At 37.1% G+C, this 25486-nt stretch overlaps 2 protein-coding genes and 1 long non-coding RNA gene across 4 annotated transcripts; 1 reads left to right on the top strand and 2 right to left on the bottom strand.

Annotated features, from left to right (window-relative positions):
* Window positions 1–35: 35 nt before the first annotated feature.
* On the bottom strand, window positions 36–13114 carry LOC127508492 (cytochrome P450 2K6-like). The gene is made up of 9 exons (XM_051886518.1): window positions 12841–13114; window positions 5275–5437; window positions 1872–2021; window positions 1632–1792; window positions 1273–1452; window positions 1035–1176; window positions 616–800; window positions 391–532; window positions 36–308 (listed from the first exon to the last, which is right to left on the bottom strand). The coding sequence occupies exons 1-9, from the start codon at window positions 13042–13044 to the stop codon at window positions 121–123; spliced, it is 1515 nt and encodes a 504-aa protein (XP_051742478.1). The 5' UTR covers window positions 13045–13114; the 3' UTR covers window positions 36–120.
* Window positions 13115–16477: 3363 nt separating this feature from the next.
* LOC127508518 (uncharacterized) lies at window positions 16478–24685 on the top strand. Its single transcript, XR_007928827.1, has 4 exons — window positions 16478–18427; window positions 18500–18600; window positions 18669–18723; window positions 23906–24685. It is a non-coding gene; the product is annotated as an uncharacterized LOC127508518 (long non-coding RNA).
* LOC127508504 (ecto-ADP-ribosyltransferase 4-like) lies at window positions 22004–23949 on the bottom strand. Of its 2 annotated transcripts, XM_051886539.1 has the most exons (3): window positions 23854–23949; window positions 23583–23687; window positions 22006–23507 (listed from the first exon to the last, which is right to left on the bottom strand). In XM_051886539.1, exons 2-3 carry the CDS (start codon window positions 23631–23633, stop codon window positions 22728–22730), a joined length of 831 nt encoding a protein of 276 aa, XP_051742499.1. In that variant the 5' UTR covers window positions 23634–23687; window positions 23854–23949; the 3' UTR covers window positions 22006–22727. The 2 variants fall into 2 exon arrangements, with proteins under 2 accessions (XP_051742498.1, XP_051742499.1); XM_051886538.1 differs by lacking the exon at window positions 23854–23949 and having other exon boundaries at window positions 22004–23507; window positions 23583–23659.
* Window positions 24686–25486: the final 801 nt, after the last annotated feature.

Genomic DNA, 25486 nt, shown 5'->3' with positions numbered 1-25486 from the left:
CTTTGTCGAACATGACAAATATTAACAAGAATGCATTGTTTTCTATGGTATATTACTGTTTTAATGGAAAACACAAACACACACACACACAAAAGATTAAATTTAACGGCATATATAATGTTACAACCGTTTCACTGCACACAGTTTGTGTGGGGCCGGGTTCAGGGTGAAGCCCACCGCTGGTGTGAGATCCAGCTCATCTTCAGAAACTCCAGGAGGAGGAGTGAAGCGGAAATGTTGAAGGAGGAAGGTGAAGAATAGAAAGAGCTCCATCCTGGCCAAACTTTCTCCAAGACAAACCCTGCGTCCTGAGAAAAACAATAAGTAAACAATTAACAAAAATCACCTGTGATGGCATAATATAATTAGTGAATTTAAAGTCCACTGCACCTGCAGAGAAGGGCATAAAAGCATCCTTTTTTACAAACTGGCCCTGCTTATTCAGGAAATGTCCTGGGTTGAAGCTGTCAGGAGTTTCCCACTCATTTTCATCCCTCAATACAGATACCAGTAGTGGGAACACACTGGTACCCTGCATAAGGCAACACAAATGATCAGTGATAAATGGTGGAAACACATAATCAAGAACATTGCATGTTCTTATTGGAGCCAGACCTTCTTGATGAGGTATCCGTTCAGGTGAACATCACAGGTGGTCTGATGGGGGGGAGTAATGGGTATTATGTTTGCCAGTCTCTGTGTTTCATGAATCACAGCATCTGTGTAAGGCAAGTTCTTCCTGTCCTCCACCAGTACTTGACGCCCACCAATCACTCGGTCAAGCTCACCTTGGACCTTGGCTTAGTTACATTTACAGGAAGTTAGACCACATTATAAGATTATATAACAGTACTATTACTATCTACTTCAAAGTACTATCTACTTCAAATCTATTCAGTGTAACTTGCCATCTCTTTGTTATTATTAATTATTACTGTATTTTTCTAGCAATTTCTGAGTGAGAACTGTTTCTGCACCAATTTTTTTTCTGAGTGTTTAAATGCATGCATTAAGATGGTCATTTGCAGCTATACCTTGTATTTCAGGGTATTTGGCCATGAGCAGAAGACTCCAGCGTAGCGTTGTGGCCGTAGTGTCAGTACCAGCAGAAAACAGGTTGTTTATTGTACAATATAAATTCATTGAATGGTACAAAGAGTCTGTTTTTCCAGATTCCTGCAGAAGTCATGATGGTGACAGTCAAAAAAATTTGATTTCAGAACATTAAAAATGTAATTGTGAAATTACTTGATTTAAACATATAAACAGTACCTTGTCCTTCTGCTGTCGTATGAGGAAAGAATCAACGATTCCTCTGGGCTCCTGAGGGTTCAGAGTCTTCTTCAGACCATTTAATAGTTCCTTGGTTTGTTTGAACGCTTCTCTGACGTTATTCACAATAAGTTTCTGATTCGACACAAAAGGACGAAGCCACGGAAACATGTTGTAGAGCTACAAACAAGCAGAATTGCAAATAATAATATTGTACCATTGAACACTGAACATACACCATGACACATACTCCAAAATTATGAATTATAAACAATACATCTCTACTGTACTTCTTGAATAATTAAAAATGACAGTCAGAGTATGAATTATTGGTAGATTGTATAGAAATGTTTTGGTACCTGAATTGAAGTTGATCCAGTCATCCTCATGTTTTCGTACGGTCGTCTGACCATGTTATGTAACTGAGTGTCGCTGTACTCAAATCTGGTGCTGTAGACAATGGCAGAGATGACGTTTGAAATAGCCATGGCTATTGGCAGAGTTGTATCAAATGGTTTTCCTGTGTATGGGTGAACAAGATGTTAATACTAAATCAGTTTGTCACATCATCATCTTTTCCTTGTAATTTACAATTTTACCTTCAAACTTCTCAATTTCCTCTTTTAAATATTGCGATTCTTCAATGATAATCTCTTCACTTCTTTTCTTTCCCATTCCGAAGTCTCGCAGGTTCAAGAGAGCAAAACGTCTCATTTCTCTCCAGTTTTCACCATTAGAAAACAAAATCCCTAGAGAGGAATAATTTATTAGTCCAAAAAAAGTGTACCTCACATTTCTATCTATAATATAATATATATATGTATATATATATATTACATTTGTTTTATTTGCACCAATATACACTGTAAAAAATACATACCATTTTCCATTAGAATAGTAATATATAGTAGAAAACAATGCATTCTGGGTAATATTTGTTGTTTTTGAGAAAGCAGCTTACAGCAATATACTGTGAATTAACAGCTCTCAAAGTCAACACTCAGAGGCCGTGTCCCAAATTATACCCTATACCCACATTCACTATTCTCTACATTAGTTTACTAATATAGTCCACTTGGCAAAGTAAAGAACTGAGTGAATTCAGTGAATGAACACCTGCGGAACACCAAGCAGAATCACTGAACAGAAAAGAGATGAGCAGAAACACAATAACTACAACTGACTTCCAGCCACAGCCTTAGATGAAATCAACTAAAGATAAAAGAAGGCATTAAATCTTTTGTATGAAATCACCATTATAATGTTTGCTATAGTTGGGCTTTTAATTGACCCTTCACCAAGCGATCTAACCAATCATAACGCCGAATCCACCATTTTGTCTGACAAAGCAGTCAGAAGTTAGAAGATCAACCTCTGTGGACTTGAACTTGAAAAATGGTGTGTACTGACGTCGTTCTGCGTTTGAAACAACATTCCTTCTGATGTTCACTCATGTTTATTTGATGTTATAAATGAACTAGTAGGAAGAGATGATCGGTTCACGAGCCGCTTGAGCTGAGGCACTAAAGCAATCTGTCACGACACAAAATGTATATCCACAATGTATTTTTCACTCTGTGTGGCGTGACAGCACCATGGCTTGTCGGACAAAGCAACAGTAACTGAAGGGGGCGGGTCTTTGCGAAGGGTTAGTTGGTGTGTAACTGTGATGTGTTGTTACTATTTTTTATTATTATTACTATTAGTATAGTAGCATGTCCTAGCCAGGTTTGTCACTTGTCAGGGTCGCCTTGAAACATTTGTGTGCTATCTGCAGTGAGTTTCTGTATTTTGTTGCATTGTGAGCATTCGCAGCACGTGTTGTCAAACTGATGAAGATGTTTTCTTAATTTGCTGGTGTTTTTTCTATTTGCGTTAGTGTGTGTGTGTGTGTGTGTGTGTGTGTGTGTGTGTGTGTTTCAGTTGCAGCGTGTTGAGCTCTCTTGGCCACCGTACAAAACTCATCGTGGCATGAATAATTTATGCAGCTGAACTGTCTGACTATTTTCTTTTATTTTTGCTGTTGTTTTTGTTGTGACTTTTTAGTAGCCTGTTTTGTAATGCTCAGAACTCAGAGATCTATTTTAAATATTCTTAATTTAATCATTGTTGAGATTCATACACTGACTGTTGATGTCTATGCATGTCTAAGTTATGCAGTAGTTAAACAGTATGTGTTTAAAAATCCTTCATAATAACTGATTGCTGTAACATTGTTTGATATTTTTCTGTAGTATCATATAGTGGTGATAATATGAAATTTAAGTGTATTAACTTTTTCCCCGCCAGTGTTTTTTTGTTTTGTTTTATTTTTTTAATGTTTTTTTTTAAGTTGCCACCAACCGCCAGCATCTTTGGTAATTATTTTCACAGTTTTCACATTTTGTCATGCCCCTCAGAATATTTTGTTGTATGAATATCTGAACATGTAATATACCAAAAAAATAAACAAAAAAAAGGTTCAGTTCATGATAATTATGTGATCATCAATAACTAGCTAACATCTCCTGGTCAGATTTTCTCGTCTTTTTTTTTTTTTTTTTTTTTACATAAACATGACTTATAAACACAAAGTTACAGTCACCAGAAAAAAAAACAACACTCATGTTAAAAAGTCAAGGGTCAAGAACCCAACTAAAGAAAACACTGATTGCCATAATTGTGACTTCAAATGAGACATTTTCAATAAAACATTAACATCTAAACCTCTGTTAATTCTCAATAAGAACTGTTGTAGATATATGACAGAAAAAAGTCAGATTGGTTAGTAATAAGTGAAGCATGCTGTTTGTGGAGTTGTTTAATTTTCTGCTGAGATCTTGAGAGATTTAATGTCTTATTTTATTATCTTCAGTTGATTTTAATATAAGGCTGTTGGTGGAAGTCAGTTGTAGTTGCTGTTTCTGCTCATCTCCTCTTTTTTTCTGTTCTTGGTGTCTCTTTCCTTCAGTGATTCTGCCAACATTTGGTCTTTACTTAAAGACTTAAGATTCCAGCATCAATATTTGGCCAATGTTTTACAATAAAAAATGTTACAGTTACAGCAATTTATTAATTAATTGTCTGGAGTGCACATCAATCGTGCTGAATCAAACTGGTATTTACTATTTCACGTAAAAAGAAAACACATATAACTATTCATTTGCACCTGCTTTCATTTATTTGCAATCACAAGAATGCACAAAACAACTCCATCAAGGCTTTTAAGTCCAAAGGCTTACACATTTAGAAAAATATTGATAAAATGTCATATGTTTACGTCACATTTCTTTGAAAAGAGTAAGAATTTCTATTCATTTTCCAAGAAATTATGCGATCTAAGGAGGTTTGAGCGATCTCTCCCGTATCACTGTACTGGTAACAACAGAGGAAGCTCACAGGAAGAAAACAGGAGTTATGAGTTATATAAGTTAACCAGAGTGCATGTTTTTTATGACATACAAGCGGAAGCATTAGTCAACAAAGGCACATGCAGGGAAGAGACCAAATAAATACAAAATTATAATTATATATCACTCGTCTATGTTCTTCAAGCAGTTTCTGGTATTTTCCATAAAGATATGTTTATCATCACAATGGTTAGCATAAGTAAGTAGCCTTTAGCATCACATATAAATATATTTCTGCCTCATACGGTGATCAGAACTGCTATCGGATCGCAAGGAAGTTATTTCAAACACTGGCTGGTGTCTAAAAGTGAGTTTTGAGCTAAAAAATAGTTTTAAATGTCCTAAATGTTGAAGTTAGCTGATAGCCTGATATTATAACATGGGAAATGAGCAGCGGTGTTGACCGTCTCCTGACTAAGATTTAAGTTAAAGTCATGTTTTTAATTATTTTGAGCAATGTATGCAGTTTAATTTTATATTTAGAAATATTTTGACTCAAATTAAATAAGTTCACTTTCATTTAACTTTCAAGGTACTATTAACAGTATTAACAGTACATTACTGGCAACCACAGCTTAGTAATTGATCATCTGAAGATGTGAAGTCTTCTTACCATATCCCTGGTTGAAATCATGGAATATGGGTGTGATATCTCTGTCTCCAAACTCCTCTGAAAGGTTCACAAGTGCCTGTTTGACGGTCTTGTATCCGGATAATATTACCACTTTTTTGGGGCCAAAGTGCACAGTGTAAACTGACCCATATTGCTTTGACAGCTGCAAGACAGAAAAGATAAGGCTGAGGAAAAGCCAAAATCAATCAATCAATCAATCTATCTATCTATCTATCTATCTATCTATCTATCTATCTATCTATCTATCTATCTATCTATCTATCTATCTATCTATCTATCTATCTATCTATCATCTCAGAACCATTCATAAACTTTTTCTAAATCTATAGATTTAAGAATACAATTTTCAACTAAAAATGGAAAACTTTTTATGCATTTTGGCTGTTCATTTACATGACAATGGTGTTTTTGGAGCCTGAAATGAAAACTTTTGAAAATTAGTTTAAGTGCAAATTTTTGAAAATGATACCATTATCAGCTCCATGTAAACTACAAAAATGCAAATTTGTGAAAATGGTGACGTCATGCGCATATGTATTACGTGTTCAGTCTAAAGGTGCGTAGTGTTTCTTTACAAAGTGACCGCCAACTAATGGCCTCGCATGAATAATACAGCATTTACAGTAGTTATTGAACTCTCATGTACAGTATGTGAACTACACTAACTAAACATTTGTCAGCACAACACACTATTGCTATTTCACCTAGGTTTTAAAGCAATCGGTTTGCATGCTTTTTTAAATAAGATTTACTAATTCGATTTTACAGAGTATGTCTGTTTACTAGCATAATATTAAAACATTTAGCTACTGGGGTGCCTCAGGGCTCAGTGCTTGGACCACTTCTCTTTTCCTTCTACATGTCATCACTAGGATCTGTCATTCAGAAACATGGTTTTTCCTATCACTGATATGCTGATGACACAACTCTACCTCTCTTTCCAGCCAGATGATCCGACGGTAGCTGCTCACATCTCAGCCTGCCTGACAGACATTTCTTGCTGGATGAAGGACCACTATCTTCAACTCAACCTTGCAGAAACAGAACTGCTTGTGGTCTCAGCCAACCCAAAACACTTCATCACAACTTCTCCATTCAGCTAGGTTCGTCAACCATAACTCCATCTAGGACAGCCTGAAACTTTGTAGTTGTGACTGATGATCAGTTAAAATTCACAGACCACATTGCTAGGACTGCCTTGTCCTGCAAATTTGCATTATATGTATTATGACTGCCATTCCTATTGAAGAATGCTACACATCTTGTCCAAGCGCTTGTTCTATCCACACCGGACTATTGTAATGCTCTCTAGGCAGTCTTTCCACGCACTGTCAAAACTTTGCAACTACACAGCAAAATCCACAACTGACTTCCAGTCACAGCCTTATGAAATCAACTGAAGATAAAAGAAGACATTAAATCTCTCAAAATCTCAGCAAGGATGATAAAAAAAAACTCCAAACAGCATTACCAGCTTCACCTATTACCAACCAGTTTTTGACTTATTTCTGTCATATGTCTACAGAATTTTTGGTGATGTTTTATTGAAAATAATAGTTCTGTTTATGTCACCATTGTGATGATCAGTGTTTTCTTAAGTTGGGCTCTTGGTTCTTTTTTAATGTCAGTTTGTGGTCTTAAACAGCGCGTTTGTCAAAACACAGTTCGTTGGAAAGGAAGCTGTAAACAAAGATAAGCAGGTGTTGTTGGTTTTTAACGACAATGATATTCTTTTCATTATCATAAAATGGACTGATTCACAAGTCTCATCTCTGACCAAAGCTGGTTACTATTCATTAACAGATTTGAATTTTTCACGACCAATACCGTCTTGGTACATATCAAACAGTCTGAGCCAGAGAACACCTAATGTCACAAAATCAAGTCAAACTGCCCAACTAATGCAAGCACTGATCACCATAATGGTGGCAAACCAAACTACTATTTTCAATAAATCATCAACATCTAAACCTCTGTTAATCTTCAACAAGAACATTTGTGCACTCATTAAAGAAACAAAGGCAAACTGGTTTGTAATAAGTGAAGCTGGTAATGCTGTTTGTGGAGTTGGTTAATCATCCTTTGCTGAGATCTTGAGAGATTTATTGTCTTTTATTTGCAGTCTAAGGTTGTGAAAGTCAGTTGTAGTTCTTTTTTTTTTTTTTTCTTCAGTGATTCTACTTGTTATCATCAGGTGTTTTCAATAATGCTCAATCATCACTCAATTAATCACTTAATTATTTAATTAACTCTAACACTGCTTCAGTGTTACTTTTAGCACTCTGCTGGTGGTTCCCATATGAACACAGAGCAGTGTTAACTTAACACCAGGGATTTTGCAGTGAATGCTGCAGCAAGAGTGGTCTTTAATGAGCCGAAGAGAGTGCACGTCACACCTCTCTTCTTCAGTTTGCACTGGTTGCCAATTGCCTGCTCGCATCAAATTCAAGACAGTGATGTTTGTCCACATGACAACCACTGGCTCTGCATCCCTATACCTAAACTCACTACTTGTGCCGTCCAGATGCTTTAGACATTTTCAAGAAACAATTAAAGACACGTCTTTTTCTTCAACACTTGACCCATTTATACTAACACTTACTTATTTTTTATTTATTAAAAAAAACTTGCTACGTGTACTGTGCTAGACAAACTGGGACTAGTCATAGCACTTGCATATTGTTGCCCTATTGTTTGTTTGATTGGTTCGGTAACACTTTACATTAAGGTTCCCTTTGTAAAGGGTTAATAAAGGTGTTTGTTAATGAGTAATAAGTCATTTACAAATGCATTATAAATCATTAATAATGCAGTTATAACTGCATGAATAAAAAGGGCGACTTTGATGCAATACCTGCCAAATAGTGAGCCGTTTTTAACTCACATGTTATAAATGCTTAATAAATGTATTTATTAACACTTATTTAACTCAAAACCAGATTCCTGCTTTATTTCATGATGCAGCAAAAATTGACTATCATAATTAGACTGAAGGGTGTTGTATTTGTGCTTTTCTTATTAATATCTTATGACTGCCACTTTTCTTACTATGTTGCTTACCAGAAGTTTCTGTCTTACCCATGATACTCTCCAAAAAGGTCATGATGCCTATCCACAGCAGTGTATAAAAACTGATTTCTTGTTTTTTAATGATGAAATTCCAACTTTATTTTGAAAATAAAACAAAAGATAATAACTTGATTAGATATTAATAATGAAAAATTTAATTCCAGTATTAGTTACCTGTGAACCTTAATGTAGGGTGGACACTTGTGAACCATTTATTAATGAGTTATGAACATTAATAACCTGTGAAAGTGAACCTTAATGTAAAGTGGAAACCTGTGAACCATTTATTAGTGAGTTATGAACATTAATAACCTGTGAAAGTGAACCTTAATGTAAAGTGGAAACCTGTGAACCATTTATTAATGAGTTATAAACATTAATAACCTGTAAAAGTGAACCTTAATGTAAAGTGAACACATGTGAACCATTTATTAATGAGTTATAAACATTAATAACCTGTGAAAGTGAACCTTAATGTAAAGTGGAAACCTGTGAACCATTTATTAATGAGTTATAAACATTAATAACCTGTGAAAGTGAACCTTAATGTAAAGTGAACACATGTGAACCATTTATTAATGAGTTATGAACATTAATAACCTGTGAAAGTGAACCTTAATGTAAAGTGAACACATGTGAACCATTTATTCATGAGTTATGAACATTAATAACCTGTAAAAGTGAACCTTAATGTAAAGTGGAACCCTGTGAACCATTTATTAATGAGTTATAAACATTAATAACCTGTGAAAGTGAACCTTAATGTAAAGTGGAAACCTGTGAACCATTTATTAATGAGTTATAAACATTAATAACCTGTGAAAGTGAACCTTAATGTAAAGTGAACACATGTGAACCATTTATTAATGAGTTATAAACATTAATAACCTGTGAAAGTGAACCTTAATGTAAAGTGAACACATGTGAACCATTTATTAATGAGTTATAAACATTAATAACCTGTGAAAGTGAACCTTAATGTAAAGTGAACACATGTGAACCATTTATTAATGAGTTATAAACATTAATAACCTGTGAAAGTGAACCTTAATGTAAAGTGGAAACCTGTGAACCATTTATTAATGAGTTATTAACATTAATAACTTGTGAAAGTGAACCTTAATGTAAAGTGGAAACCTGTGAACCATTTATTAATGAGTTATGAACATTAATAACCTGTGAAAGTGAACCTTAATGTAAAGCGGAAACCTGTGAACCATTTATTACTGACTTATAAACATTAATAACCTGTGAAAGTGAACCTTGCTGTAAAGTGAACACATGTGAACCATTTATTAATGAGTTATAAACATTAATAACCTGTGAAAGTGAACCTTAATGTAAAAAGTGTATTTATTAAAGCACACACAGAAGATCTTTTTTTTTTCCTGGTGACATATTTTATTGTTGAAATATTAATAAGCAATTCATAATTATTCTTGATATTATGATAAAGGATACTGTAACTTTAGTATTTGGCCATTCATACAGTACCTGCGCACGACAGAAGCGGGAGCGCCGGAGCGGTTATTTGTTTAATATAACTACAAACCAACACAGCGATTACACATATAATATACAAACTAACACAGCGATTATAATATAAACACTTGAAAAACATAGTCTGCAATGTCACTTCAGTTAGCTTACCCATCAAATCAGTAACGTAAAACACAAAATTTCACTTCAGAGCATGTCGGAACAATACTGGTAACTGCGCCACTTCTTCTCATGAAAGTGGCAAGGCTTTATTGGATGCTCACTAGCGCCAACTCCTGTCACACGCCAGAACACGCATGCTTAGTGATGTAACCCTGAAAGAGTGATGTGACCTGAAAGAGTATATAAAGTATAGCCTAATATATTATTGTCACGTCTAGTTTTCTATTACTATAGCTTACTATAGTTTGTTCTCCTACATTTTTTAGTTCAGTTATCTTCATGATAAAAAAATGCTACATCTAATTCCTGCTTCCTCACTGCTCTTTACAACCAAGTGTGACAATAATGTATAATAAGCAATGTCTTCTTCTTCTTCTTCTTCTAATAATAATAATAATAATAATAATAATAATAAGTAGTAGTAGTAGTTGTAGTAGTAGGCTATATACTTTATTATACTCTTTCAGGTTCTCATCACTATGCGTGTTAATTCTGGCATGACAGGAGTTGGCGCTAGTGAGCATCCAATAAAGCCTTGCCACTTTCATGAGAAGAAGTGGCGCAGCTACCACGAGAAGAAGTCACACAGTACTGTTCCAACATGCTTTGAAGTGAAAATTTGTGTTTACTGATTTGATGGGTAAGCTAACTGAGGTGAAATCGCAGACTATGTTTTTCTAGTGTTTATGTTATTTGTGTAATCGCTGTGTTATAACCGCTCCGGCGCTCCCGCCCTCCCGCGCAGGTACGTTACTGAAGTGCGGATGGCCAAAGCCAAATATCCTCAAGTTATGGTGGCCTTTATCATGATATCATCATCAAATATGCTAATGTTCTGTTAACGGTGCATTTGGTCATTGATTTAATGATTTACACAACTGTTAAATAAAATAATACATATTTAGGTGCCTTTATTCAGCTTGTATCAAATATGTTTGGCTTATAGATGTGATGCTTATTATCTTTTTTGGAATACTTGATTGCTTCTCTAAATGTTTTAATTTGAGTTTACTTGCATAAGCCACTTTTCATGAGAAGTCATGCTCTGTAATTTTGTGCTGTAAAAGAAAAGTTTAAACTTTTTTGTTTCAAGTTTAAAGTTGTTTACTAATACATGCATCAAAAATAAAATATTTCATCAGAAAAAAATACTATCTTCTGTGTGTACATTAATAATTAATAAATGCATGATTCACATGTGTTCACTTTACATTAAGATTCACTTTCACAGGTTATTAATTTTTGAAACTTATTAATAAATGGTTCACAGGTTTCCACTTTACATTAAGGTTCACTTTCACAGGTTATTAATGTTTATAACTCATTAATAAATGGTTCACATGTGTTCACTTTACATTAAGGTTCACTTTCACAGGTTATTAATGTTCATAACTCATGAATAAATGGTTCACAGGTTTCCACTTTACATTAAGGTTCACTTTCACAGGTTATTAATGTTTATAACTCATTAATAAATGGTTCACAGGTTTCCACTTTACATTAAGGTTCACTTTCACAGGTTATTAATGTTTATAACTCATGAATAAATGGTTCACAGGTTTCCACTTTACATTAAGGTTCACTTTCACAGGTTATTAATGTTCATAACTCATTAATAAATGGTTCACAGGTTTCCACTTTACATTAAGGTTCACTTTCACAGGTTATTAATGTTTATAACTCATTAATAAATGGTTCACAGGTTTCCACTTTACATTAAGGTTCACTTTCACAGGTTATTAATGTTTATAACTCATTAATAAATGGTTCACAGGTTTCCACTTTACATTAAGGTTCACTTTCACAGGTTATTAATGTTTATAATTCATTAATAAATGGTTCACATGTGTTCACTTTACATTAAGGTTCACTTTCACAGGTTATTAATGTTTATAACTCATTAATAAATGGTTCACATGTGTTCACTTTACATTAAGGTTCACTTTCACAGGTTATTAATGTTTATAACTCATTAATAAATGGTTCACAGGTTTCCACTTTACATTAAGGTTCACTTTCACAGGTTATTAATGTTTATAACTCATTAATAAATGGTTCACAGGTTTTCACTTTACATTAAGGTTCACTTTCACAGGTTATTAATGTTTATAACTCATGAATAAATGGTTCACAAGTGTCCACCCTACATTAAGGTTCACAGGTAACTAATACTGGAATTACATTTTTTATTATTAATATCTAATCAAGTTATGGTTATTATCTTTTGTTTTATTTTCAAAATAAAGTTGGAATTTCATATTTAAAAAACAAGAAATCAGGTTTTATACACTGCTGTGGATAGGCATCAGGACCTTTTTGGAGAGTATCATGGGTAAGACAGAAACTTCTGGTAAGCAACATAGTAAGAAAAGTGGCAGTCATGAGATATTAATAAGAAAAGCACAAATACAACACCCTTCAGTCTAATTATGATAGTCAGTTTTTGCTGCATCATGAAATAAACCAGGAATCTGGTTTTGAGTTAAATAAGTGTTAATTAATACATTTATTAAGCATTTATAACATGTGAGTTAAAAACGGCTCACTATTTGGCAGGTATTGCATTAAAGTCGCCCTTTTTATGCATGCATTTATAACTGCATTATTAATGATTTATAATGCATTTGTAAATGACTTATTACTTATTAACAAACACCTTTATAAACCCTTTACAAAGGGAACCTTAATGTAAAGTGTTACCATTGGTTCTATTGTTCTCAACATTTGTAAGTCGCTTTGGATAAAAGCATCTGCTAAACAATTAAATGTAGAATACAGTAGGTCAAATAATCTGATTTAAACATTATTGCTCACCTCCCATAGGCTCAAGTAGGTTTTCTTGAGGTCGAGCATGTGCAGGTTCCCCAGCAGTGGCAGTGGTTTGGGTCCTGGAGGATATTTTCCCTCATCCTGAGATCTGGAGCTTATGGAGAACAGAAAAATAACCAAAAACATCAGCAGGGCAAGTATTGTACCTGTGCTGGAGCCTAGTGAGAGTAACACATCTATTAAAGCCATAGTCAGAAAGATCTACTGTTCACATGCACAGATCAATCACTTGTTTAGGTTTGATGTGGGTTTCAGTCTTGCTATTATGTATTCTGTAAGGAAAGGAGGAGCCATAAGAGAGAAGAGGGTAAACTTTGCTCAAAAACAAAGGCACATGGGATCAGTGCCAAATGAGGTAATTTTTAAAACAACTGTCAAAGTTAAGCTAATTAAAATAACATTTACGCTAACCCTAATTATAATTGCAAATATTGCTGCTTTCTTGAATTTGTATCAATTAATCTTCTGCAATGCACTTTGAACACTGACCTGAATTTCTAGGGCAACTGCAGAAGAGTTTATATAATAACAGAGCCATCTGCACTGAGCCATGCGAATTTGTGTTATGACTCAGCATATACTGAGTTGAACTCTTTCAATAGAACAACTTGTCCCTCATGAACCGGTTTATATTATTTGTACATTTTTTACACCACTTTCCCTTATGCAAAGAAAATATATTTCCAAATATATGTATGATCAATATATTAAATGATTTAATGGTATATTAGAAAATATACAGAATAATATATTGTGTAAATATATTACAATATATTAAAAAATACATAAGGAATTGATACTTTCATATATTGATGTGCCAATATACTTATATATCATAATGTATGTAACTGTATATTCAGTCATACATTTTACAACATATAGATGCACATGTGATAAGATATGGTACTGCATGTGTATAAATATATTGAACATGTATTACTCATGCAGTATATATACACATATATAGACATATATAACAAACTTTCATAATTATTTACATTATAGATGTTTCATATTTAACTAGTTAACAATAGCACAAGCACACCTGCATGTACTAATGTATTTAGGAAAGAGATTATCGCTGTGCTGAAGAGAGCACAAGCATTGCTTTTTAAATAAACTATTGTATAGTGCTTGGCCAGTCGTCACCCTAACCACAGGCTCTACTCTTCAGCACAATGGTAATGCCAAAAATGCAGATATACCAGAAACCCTTTTAAATTCCAAAATAATAGAACATCAAACACTAACAGATTTCCCCTTTATAATAATATTGAACACATGAAAAACACATGAAATAACACTTAATTTTAACATATACTCTCCTTTAACAGTCAGAAGCAAAGCATGCTGGGAACTAGAAATCTGCTGTCATGGAAAACTCATTCTGTGAATGTATATATATGTGTACATCTATTCACATTCGCAGTATGTGCAATATATGTACACAATAAATTATGCTATGGCCATTTTTGTAATGCTATTTTTGCCTTAATTTCTAAACATGTCTGTATATGTATCAATATATAGCCATACTTGGTCAATGCATTGAAGTATATTGAAAAATATAAGCACTAGTTTCCCATATATAGAAATGTATGTAATATATTTCATTATATTTTGCAGTATATTCCCATATATTTTTGTTACGTAAGGGTTTGGACCACCTGTTTATCTCAGTATAAATGTTTATTATGAATAAGTTCCTTCTGAATAAAACATCCTAAAACAAGCCTTAGCTGATTTACTGCGTGCAGTGCTATTGTTATGGACAGAAGGGCAGGAGACACAGATATGCAAGCACATGGTAAATGGAGACTTCATGGAGTGATAACGGAACAGATTTGGAAGGGGGGGGGGTTCAGCTGCTGCGCCAGACTCTGTGGGAACAGAAACAGAAGGGTGGTGAGGTTTGAGGATTGAAACATGGAAAGTCGGGTGAATTTTGTACTGTGGTGGTAGCTGGAGCTGATAAGTGACTCTGCTTGCTGATGGTGAAGGGGCCAATGAACCTGGGACTGAGCTTCTTGCAGGGCAGACGCATCCTGATGTCCTGGGTCGACAGCCAGACCTTCTGACCTGGTTGATAGACTGGAGCAGTGGAGCGTCTCTGGTCGGCTGTCATTCTGCGTCTTCGAAGAGCTTGTTGTAGCTGATGGTGAGCTGCGTCCCAGACCCTCTCGCTCTCTCTGAACCAGTAGTCAACGGCTGGTACATCCGACGGTTCTCCTGACCAAGGGAAGAGAGGGGGTTGGTAACTGAGTACGCACTGGAAGGGAGTGAGTCCAGTGGTTGGTTGGCGGAGGGAGTTCTGGGCGTACTCGGCCCAACCAAGGAACTGGTTCCAAGAGTTCTGGTGGCCATGGCAGAAGGTACGTAGGAAGCGGGCGATCTCTTGGATCTTCCTCTCTGTCTGCCCATTCAACTGCGGGTGGTATCCAGACGAGAGGCTTATGGTCACACCTAGGAGGGGTAAGGCGGCTTTCCACACTCTTGAGATGAACTGGGGTCCACGGTCAGACACAATGTCTTCTGGAATGCCATAGTATCTGAAAATGTGGTTGAACATGAGTTCTGCAGTTTCCATGGCTGTAGGTAGTCCCTTGAGGGGAATCAGTCGACTGGACTTGGAGAACCTGTCAATCACCACCAGGATACAGGTATTGTTGTCAGAGGCAGGCAGGTCAGTGATGAAATCCACCCCTAGGTGTGACCAGGGTCTGTTGGGAACGGGCAGAGGATGTAGCTTGCCAGATGGAACATTGGCCCCTGGGTGGCCAGTGCCCAGAGATGTGTGGGATGAATGGATGAGTGGAGTGCGCTGAGTCCTGCTGACATACTGTAAACCTGGGGGGCAGCCTGGCGGAGCGTTGGTAGAGGCATTGGAGGAGGGCACGGAAGTTTCAGACTGGTGAATGGGACTCACGATTATGTTCTCAGGGAGAATAGGCTCCGGTTCTTCATTGGTTTCTTCCGAGGTGTAGAGACAGGATAAGGCATCTGCCTTCACATTCTTGGGACCAGGACGATAGGAGATACTGAAGTGGAAACGTGTGAAGAACAGCACCCAACAAGCGTGGGTTTAATCTCTTAGCATCTCTTAAGTACTCCAAGTTCTTATGGTCAGTGAGTACCATAAATGGGTGCTTGGCACCCTCCAACCAATGCCTCCACTCTTCCAGGGCCAGTTTGATGGCTAGGAGTTCCCTGTTGCCGATGTCGTAGTTCTTCTCCGCCGGCTGAGTTTGCAGGAGAAGAAGGTACATGGATGGAGTCTGGCTGGATTCCCCTGCTGCTGCGAGAGCACCGCTCCTACCCCTGTGGTAGAGGCATCTACCTCGACGATGAAGGGCTTCTCTGGATCGGGGTGAACAAGGAGCAGTGCGCTGGTGAATGCTTCTTTCAGGGTGTTGAAGGCTTCGTTGGCCGCTGGTGACCAGGACAGAGACTTGGGCTTGTCACGGAGGTTTGTCAGAGGGTATGCAATGGAGCTGTAGTTCTTCTGTAGAAGTTTGCAAACCCGAGGAATCTTTGGAGCTCTTTGATGGTGGATGGAGTGGACCAGTTCTTTATTGCTGCTACCTTCCCCTTGTCCATTTGGATGCCACTGCTGCTGATGTTATATCCAAGGAACTGCTCTGAGGGTTGATGGAAGGAGCACTTCTCAGCTTTGAGGAATAGTTGGAACTCTCTCAGGCGTTTCAGAACCTCCGCAACGTGGTGGCGATGTTCGGCCATGCTCCGGGAGTAGATCAGGATATCATCGATGTAGACCAGGACAAACTTGTGGAGAACTCCCAGAGCACCTCATGGATGAAATCCTGGAATACGGAGGGGGCGCTGACCAGGCCATACGGCATGACGCAATATTCATAGTGTCCAGTAGGGGTCACAAAAGCTGTCTTCTACTCGTCCCCCTCACGTATCCGGATGAGGTTGTACATGCTGCGGAGGTCCAACTTGGTGAAGACAGTGGCACCACGTAGATGTTCCACAGCCGCTGGGACGAGGGGAAGAGGATAGCGGAACTTCACCGTGATTCTGTTCAGAGGCCGGTAATCAATACAAGACCGCAAGCCTCCGTCCTTTTTGGCCACGAAGAAGAAGCTCGAAGCAGCAGGGGAAGTGGAAGGACGGATGTAGCCCTGATGTAATGCTTCCTCGATGTACTCCTCCATGGCCTTCTGCTCAGGGATGGATAATGAATAGATTTTCCCATGGGGCACTGACTCACCCAGAAGCAGATCGATGGCACAGTCCCATGGCCGGTGTGGAGGCAGCTTGGAAGCTCTCTTCGGGCAGAAAACATCACTGAAGGGGGCGTAACAAGGAGGAATATCCACAGACTGTTTATCCACTGGGCTCTCGATGGAGGTAGAGCAGATGAGGAGCAGGAGGCTGAGGGATGTGAGGGAAACAGTCTGGGAAACAGGTATTGCCCCACTTCAGGATTTCGCCGGTGGTCCAAGAGATGATGGGATTGTGCTGCTCCAACCAGGGGCGCCCTAGGATCACATCAGCGGTGGAATCCTCCAGAACCAGGAGATGTTGATGTTCCACATGCAGTAATCCAACTTGGAGCTTGACTGGGCCAGCACATAACTGGACACGCTTATGGCTGAGTGGTTTGCCAGTCACGGAATGGATCTGGTAGATGGACGGCGTGGTTGTGGTCTTGAGTTTGAGCTGGTGGCAGAGGGCACCAGAGATGAAGTTACCGGCTGACCCGGAGTCATGGAGAGCATGGACTGGAATGGAAACATTGACAGCAGTAAGCATTACAATGGTTGAGAGTGGCTTCATTCTCTTAATGGAGGGAAGAATGGCATGTTGAGATGACATGCCCAGTAGCACCACAATACAAACACAAGCCCTGGGACAGCCGCCTCTGCCGCTCAGCGAGTGTCAACCTATTATTCTCCAGTTGCATAGGTTTGTTGCCTGGTTCTGGAGGGCTGATGGATTCTGGCTGGTGGAGAGATGGAGAGTATGATGGCTGGCCCCGGTGTTCTTCTAGACACGACTGCATACGAGTGGCGACTCTGATGGAGAGCTGGATGAATCGGTCGAGGCCGATGGTATCCTCGTATGCAACGAGATGCAGCCATACCCTGGGATCCAAACCCTGACGATATTCCATCCACTGGCAGCCGCAAGAGTCCTGAACTTGAGGGCATAATCATTAACAGACTTTGAACCTTGTTTCAAATGATAGAGCCGCTCACCCGCAGATGAATCACTCACTGGTCTGCTGAAAACCTCCTTGAAGTGGGTAATGAAGCTGGTCAGAGACTGAATAATGGGTCCATCTTGTGACAAAATTGTTTCTGCCCATTGGAGTGCTCGTCCGTTCAACTGTGAAATTATGAAGGCTACCTTGAAGCGATCGTCAGGGTACAGGTGTGGCTGCTTCTCCAGGACCAGCGAACACTGCAGGAGGAAGCCGTTGCAGTTCTCCGCCGAGCCAGAGAAGGGCGCTGGTTTGGCCATGGGACTGGTGTAGACCGGTGGTGAAGGAGTAACTGCGGCGGTGCCGGAAGTGAGGGCTGGTGTGGATGCAGGTGGATTGGTGGTGAGTACACAACGAAGTCCAACCACAAGTTCTTGAAATGGGTCTGTGGAACTCATGCTGTTTGTCCTTCAGTGTCGGTCCGGTCTTCTGTTATGGACAGAAGGGCAGGAGACACAGATATTCAAGCAGATGGTGGTTTTTTGGAGAACAACACGGTAAACACAGTAATGCAGGTAAGTGGATGGTAAATGGAGACTTGATGGAGTGATAATGGAACACTGATACAGTCCTTTTCTTACAGGTTTGCAGATCGTGGCTGGGGTGATGGCAGGTGACAGGATGAACACACGATGAAGGTGGGTACACTCACACACAGACGTAAAAGCACGGAGACTGGGTAAACACGCTGGAGTAGAACAGGTAAGTATTTCAGAAGTAAAAAATTTGTCAAATGACAGGGTGCCAGGCAGCAACAGAACATTAAACACTAACAGATTTCTCCAGATCTCAGCATCTTCACTTATTACAATCCAGTTTGACTTTATTTCTTTCATAAAAAAAAAAAAAAAAAAAAAACTTCTTTTGTTTAACAGAAAATAATAAAAATAATAAAGTTTGAAATAAAGTCATCGTTATGGAGGTCAGTGTTTGCTTTAGTTGGGCTCTTTTCCCTTGACTTTTTAAACCAGTTTCTCTGCAGCTGCTGTAACTGTGTGTGTGTAAAACACATTTAGCTCATAAATTGCAAGAGAACTTCTGATAAGATAAAGTTGGTGATGATGCAATCATCTTATAGTGGACTGACTCACTGATCTCATTGTTGAGACTCATACACTGATTCTTGATGTCTGTGTGTGTCTACATCAGGGGTGGGCACTTCCAGTCCTGGAAGGTCACTGTCCTACAGAGTTTAGCTTCATTCCTAACAAACACAGCTGATAAATCTAACCACAGTTTTCAGGATTGCTTGAAAAATGGGGGCATTTGTCACAGTGATCTGAAAGTGTAACCTCACAGCGCACTCAGTGTGTGCTCATACTATGGCCAACAATGTGAGGTCACCCCAGCTAGAAACTGTATTATTCTAAGAATGTTCTAGGAACATTATGTTATATTCTTGTAATGTTTTCAGTAGCTAGATTTATTTTTGTTACCAGAATACTCTCCTAAAAGATAGGATAACATTCTCTAAAAGATCTAGAGATCTGATAATGTTTAATGTTCTGTTGGGTAATGTTCTGTCATCTGTTTTGTGGGTCACCATTGTGACCCCATTAACTGTGTAGTTGCTGATGCAATGATAGTTACAATAGTTCATGTAGTTCATGTGGTTGCTAGCTAATGGTTAACTGCAAGAGATCTACATTGTACAGAGAATGTTTCACAATAATAATCATGGAAATACCTGTAAAGTAACTGTTTTTTTGGAAAACATTTAAGGAAAATTAGGATATGAATTAAGACTTACTTTATTTTAATTTTTGTTTGGCAGACGCTTCTGCCAGTCATTGACTCTTTTGTTATTTATCGATCATTATTCAGTCATTTGGTTGTGTTTCAAGATGTTCAGAAACTAAATGGTTTTTTTGTTGTTGTTGTTTTTTAAAATGAAATGTCTATTTATAGTAATTTAATTGGATTAAACACTTTTTTTCATGTCTTCATTAAGCACATTATTTCAGCATTGTCACATAAGACAGACACATAAGTTTAATCGTGTTGTCCTGAGACAGTTTTGTAAACAAAAACGTGATATGAGGGACTGATTAACGGGTCTGGTAAAAATTAACTATGATTAAACTAAAGTATATAACAGATTTTCAGTGCCAGTTACTATGTCAAAGTCACGTCAGCAAATGTTGGGTAATGATACATAAAAAGCATGATTTTCCAAATCTTGATTTTTTGTAATCATCATCTCTGTTGATCACATGTCACTTGCATTTTCAAAGGGCTTTCTCACCCATTTATTTGTAATAATCATATAAAAATGTTTGTCTTACAGCTCTCAAAACAATATAGGTCTGTTTTCACTGTGAACTTTGGCCCAAAGAACAGTGGTAGTATTGGCAGGATAAAAGACCATCAAGATGGCACTAGTGAACCTTTCAGAGAACTTTTGGAGACAGAGATATTACATTGTTTGTTTTACAGTCATTTACTTTTATTTTAAATTGTACTCAATTCTGTAAAATTATAAACAATTCAGCTGTTATTTTAAATTTTATTCAACGGCTCTGGTTTGCACTATGCACTCTGAAGCAGCAATGTTTCACACTTAAAAGTACAGGAATAACTATAGATTTCACTTTTATTTTAATATCAGATATTCTCTTAGGGCAGAGGCATAATTGTGGCGGAAGCTTGACTGAAAAAAAAAAAAAAAAAAACATTAATTAATAATCTAATGTATAATCTGAAACTGGAAATATTTTTAAAAATTGACAGAAAAAGAGAAACATATGCCAAAAACAAATTTTGTTGCTTTATTTAAGTTGCTTTATATAAAAGTACTCAATGATTAAGTAAATAAAAAGGTATTTTAAAAAATCAGTTAATGCTACTGGCTGAGACAAAATACTTATAAACAATGAAATGTTTGGTTTTACACAATGAATAATACTTTTGAAAAATGTTTAAACCATGTTCACTCACAGTGAAGTGAAGACTCCCTTCATATCAGTAACCTAATAAAAGGTGATTTATTTTACATGAAGCGGGGTTTTTTTTTTTTTTTATTGATGATAGCTGAAAACGTTTTGTGATGCTTCATCCACACCATCAGTTATCTGTATAAGTTGTGTTTAGTAGGGAGTGAATCATAATGCCATTTTGTCCGACAAAGCAGTCAGGAGTTAGAAGATTAACCTTGGTGGACTTAAACTTGAAAAATGGTGTGTACTGACGTCTTTCTGCATTTGAAACAGCATTCCTTCTGATGTTCATTCATGTTTATTTGATGCTATAAATGAACTAGTAGGAAGAGATGATCGGTTCACGAGCCGCTTGATCCGAGGCGCTATAGCAATCTGTCACGACACATTAAAGAGCCACAAAACGGTTTGTATTGTTTGAATTTCTTAAAAAATTACACAGTTTGAAAGCTGGGACTTTGTTTAATGTCATAAGTAACCTGTTCTGTCTTGTCTGTCGACGAGTTGTCAGTGTCCTCTTTGCTCCATGATATATTTTTCACTCTGTGTGGCGTGACAGTACCATGGCTTGTCGGACAAAGCAACAGTAACTAAGGGGGGCGGGTCTTTGCGAAGGGTCAATTGGTACAAGTGTAAACAAGTTGGTTTTAACTTAATTAAATTGAGGTAATCAGTTTCCTCAAATGAAATGAGTTAGCTTAACTTGTTGGGTTTTACAGTGTTTGAACTCTATATGAATTAATTTCACTAACTTTTGTATATAAAGACAGCTGCAAGTGCATCACCAAACTCCCCATTTACCTTTTTTCTGTAATAAAAATTCTAATTGGGAGTGTGGAATTAATGTGACATGACGTGAAGACCAAGTTTGGTAACCCATACTTGGAATTTGTCCTAACCCATCCAAGTTAGTGCACACACATTAGGAGCAGTGAGTAGTGAACACACACACACATCATGGCCGAGGGAACTAGGAGTGCTGAAGGTGCTGCAGCACCCCCTACTGATCTGGGAAATTATTGGGAGCTAGGTGCCTTGCTCAACAGCAACTCAGTCATGGGTGTTTAGGAGGGAAGAGAGCGCTGTAGCCTCACCAACATTTTCCTGCCAGTATTGAGAATTGAACCCTCAACCTTGGGGTTTCTAGTCTGACTCTCTTACCATTAGGCTGCCCCAAAATCTGAATGTGTTCAGCATTCTTCTCGGTCTAGATGTCTTCTGAGTTGTGTGTGGAGGGAGGAGTCTATTTATCTGCATGTTTTTTTTGTTGACTTTGTTGTGTTGTTTGTTGATTGGCATGTGCCCAAACAATATTTGAGTTTATCTTGTTTTGTTTTGTTTTTATTGTTTTTTTTATTATAAGGTCAGGTTTTAAACTGTCACATACTGTAAGCATGTTATAACATGCTTCTCACTTTACAGTGTCTCCCACCTATAGGGCATGTTGTAACATTTCATACAAAATACACAATGTGTTGATGAAACAAGACAACACAATTGTAAAATGTAAAAAAAAAAAAAAAAAAGAAAAAAAAGAAAAATACTTTGAACTGAGACAACACATTGAGAAAACCAATTAATTTAGAAAAGTATTTTCTCCAATCACTACTAAATCTTATCAAATTGTCCCCAGAATATCAGATTTAATTAAGCATGACAAGCACTTCAAAGTTCAGTAACAATGAGAAACATGTACATTTAACTGGTTAGCAGGTAAACAATAATAATTGCAAAATTAGTAAAACATTAAAGAAAGCAGCATGGTTTCCCCTGTTAAACAATGCACAGTTCAAGTCACTTGTTTTTCCAGTGCTGTTCAACACAAATACTGTCTCACACCAGAGATCTGGCTGATCTGTTCTGTTCCTGACATCTGTAACTTTAAATGTCTCATATGGAGGAATCAGCACCTCTTTCTCATCAGGATACTTTGAATATTTTGTCAAATTTGCACCTTCACAGGTGTAGATTTCAAAACAAGATTTATTTCCAAAACCCTGTATTACCTTACGATCAAGAGAGGAGGATGAAAATGAGCTCAAACGAACCTCTTTGTTCTGAACATCAAATTTAACATTTGTACCACGATAAGTTACATAGCATCTATTTTGTGTTTTCTTCAGAATCTGTATCGCTTCTGTTAATAGAAAGTGAAGTGAATACCATTTGAATGTCCCCTCATTGTATTTTTGTTTGTCAGTACGAGTGGCACTAGTGAAATTACTATATACTTTAGAGTCTTTGTTAGTGTACACATGAATGGCGACTGAATGAATCTGTTGCAAGTTATCCTCTGCTGTCTTTGCATTCTCTTCACCTTCTTGCCAAGTCTTGTTAAATTCAGCTGAAGCAGATTTTTCCTTCTCTAGATATTTTGTCTTCACCAGGTCTGCCATTTTAACAGTACATCCATCATATAGATTATCAACTGAATTCAGTGCGAAGTCCAATGGAAATATCTGTCCATCAACAGCAGCTCTGTGATCCTGCAGCAACAGGAATCATAATGATCAATCATCAGTATTCATGTCTGTAATATTCATTCTAAAACACAAGCTTACCTGTCCTAGAGCAGCTAAAATGAGAAGAAGAGCTTCAATGATCAGCAGCATCTTGATTTAGTCAAATCCCTCAGATGAACTAATAGATCTAGTGAAGCGCAGATGCTGAAAGTCAACCAAAAACATAACAGATTTTCACAAATACTATAATCTATCACTGAAATAAGAATATGTGCACATTAAATTTGTGCACAGAACCATTTGAATAATCACTTAAACCATTGATGTTCACTGATGGAATTGTTATATTGATCTTTAACCACAAACTTACCTGAAAATTATGTTGTTTCTTGTTGTCAGATTTTTTTTCTGTTATTTTTCAGGAGCTCAGGAGCTCAGGAGCAACAACGAGAGAAGATAAGAAAAGTCTGTCGCCCACAGCCAGACGACAGCGTCTTTTCAAACTAAGAAGAGAAAAGTGCCTTTTGTACATTGCAAACCATCTGTGTCCATGTGTTCTGTGTGTGTCTGTATGTGTGTGTGTGTGTGATAAGTGATGCATCACAGTACACTGTAAAAACATTGTAAGATTTTCAAAAACTGTTTACTGGTATACTTAGTGTAAAACTGTTTGTTCAGATCACTCTATTTGGAAAGTTGGGACAACATTTGGACATGTTTTTAAGTATTTCAGTAAAGTCAACAAAATGGTCTTTGTTATTCCTACTACAGCAAACATTGTTCAAGCTATCTCTAAACATTACTTAGAAATCCAAACAGCATTAATTAAACAGCATTAATTTTGTGTTTTCTTCTGAATCTATATCCCTACTGTTAACTAAAGTGAGGTGAATTCCATCTGTATGTTTTTTTTTTTTTTGTATGAAATCACCATAGACTTTTTCATGTCAGTACATCATACGTCTGTCCTCACTTGCTTTATGGAGTCTACACCATCATTCATTTATTGTGACACATGGGAACGGTTGACAATATCACAAAGATCTTTTTGATTGTTATTGTCTGAAGAACATCTCACCCAAATTTGAGTTGATCTGTTGAAAGCTCTAGGACGAGTTTGAACAAGTATGTTAAACACAACACCATTTAAAAGTTAGTTAGACCATTTATTCCAAAAATTCACTGGCTAAAAATGAATAAAATATGAACTGTTGAAATATGAATATGAGCCTCAAAACTTCTATCACTGCCTGAATTTTGTCAGAGGCAAAACATTAATCGCCACGGTCATTAATCGGCCGTCGGTGAATATGTCAAACTAGTGATCAACGACTTCAGATTTTGGCCTAGGATCAGAGGAATATTTTAGGATTCACAAAGGCCATCTTAGATGGTCAAATTGTGGCCAAAATTGTACAGCATAAACCTGGCTTAACTCTTTCCAGCTGGCCATGACATAACTGGCAGACAGAGCAGGATTCAGGAGACCAAGTTATAATGAAAATGAGCATTTATTGAGTTCATTGAATAATCTTCATCTGACCAGCACAAATTCAACATGTTATTAAATTACAGCAAAAGCAATGAAAATGATTTCTTCACAACACTGTCATTCGCTTATCTCTAACTTACTTGTGGAGACAATACAGCACACAACATAAGGAATAAGTAAATCAATGCATATCTTTAAATCCTTAATTTTTGTCACAATTTCATGATTGAATTATTTTTTTTCTGTCAAAGAAGAAAAAAATATTTGTGGGTAATTAAATGTGGAAGTGAAGTAAGCTATGTAAGGATGTAAATTCAAAGCACTCAGCATGCATTCGTTCAAGCGGTACAGTAAGGCTTTAGAAATGCCAAAATCAAGGGGTCAAATCCCAGGGAATACAAAAACTGATAGCAGTGCAGTTTCTGACCAATTTTCTGCCTAATGTGAATTTCTCCATCAGTGGGATAACTCAAATACATTCAGGCACTATAGAAAAATTTCTCTGTCAGTG

This window comes from Ctenopharyngodon idella, chromosome 3, assembly GCF_019924925.1.
Source record: "Ctenopharyngodon idella isolate HZGC_01 chromosome 3, HZGC01, whole genome shotgun sequence".
Taxonomy (NCBI): Eukaryota; Metazoa; Chordata; class Actinopteri; order Cypriniformes; family Xenocyprididae; genus Ctenopharyngodon; species Ctenopharyngodon idella.
This window is presented reverse-complemented; position numbering and strand designations above follow the sequence as displayed.

Coding starts and splice junctions, on each gene's coding strand:
- LOC127508492 (XM_051886518.1), bottom strand. CDS start 13,044: ATGGCTTTAATAGATGTGTTACTCTCACTAGGCTCCAGCACAGGTACA. Junction 5,438..12,840: donor CCTACTTGAGCCTATGGGAG/GTGAGCAATAAT, acceptor TCTGTCTTGCAG/CTGTCAAAGCAATATGGGTC. Junction 1,453..1,631: donor CTGGATCAACTTCAATTCAG/GTACCAAAACAT, acceptor GCTTGTTTGTAG/CTCTACAACATGTTTCCGTG.
- LOC127508504 (XM_051886539.1), bottom strand. CDS start 23,633: ATGCTGCTGATCATTGAAGCTCTTCTTCTCATTTTAGCTGCTCTAGGA. Junction 23,508..23,582: donor TTTTAGCTGCTCTAGGACAG/GTAAGCTTGTGT, acceptor CTGTTGCTGCAG/GATCACAGAGCTGCTGTTGA.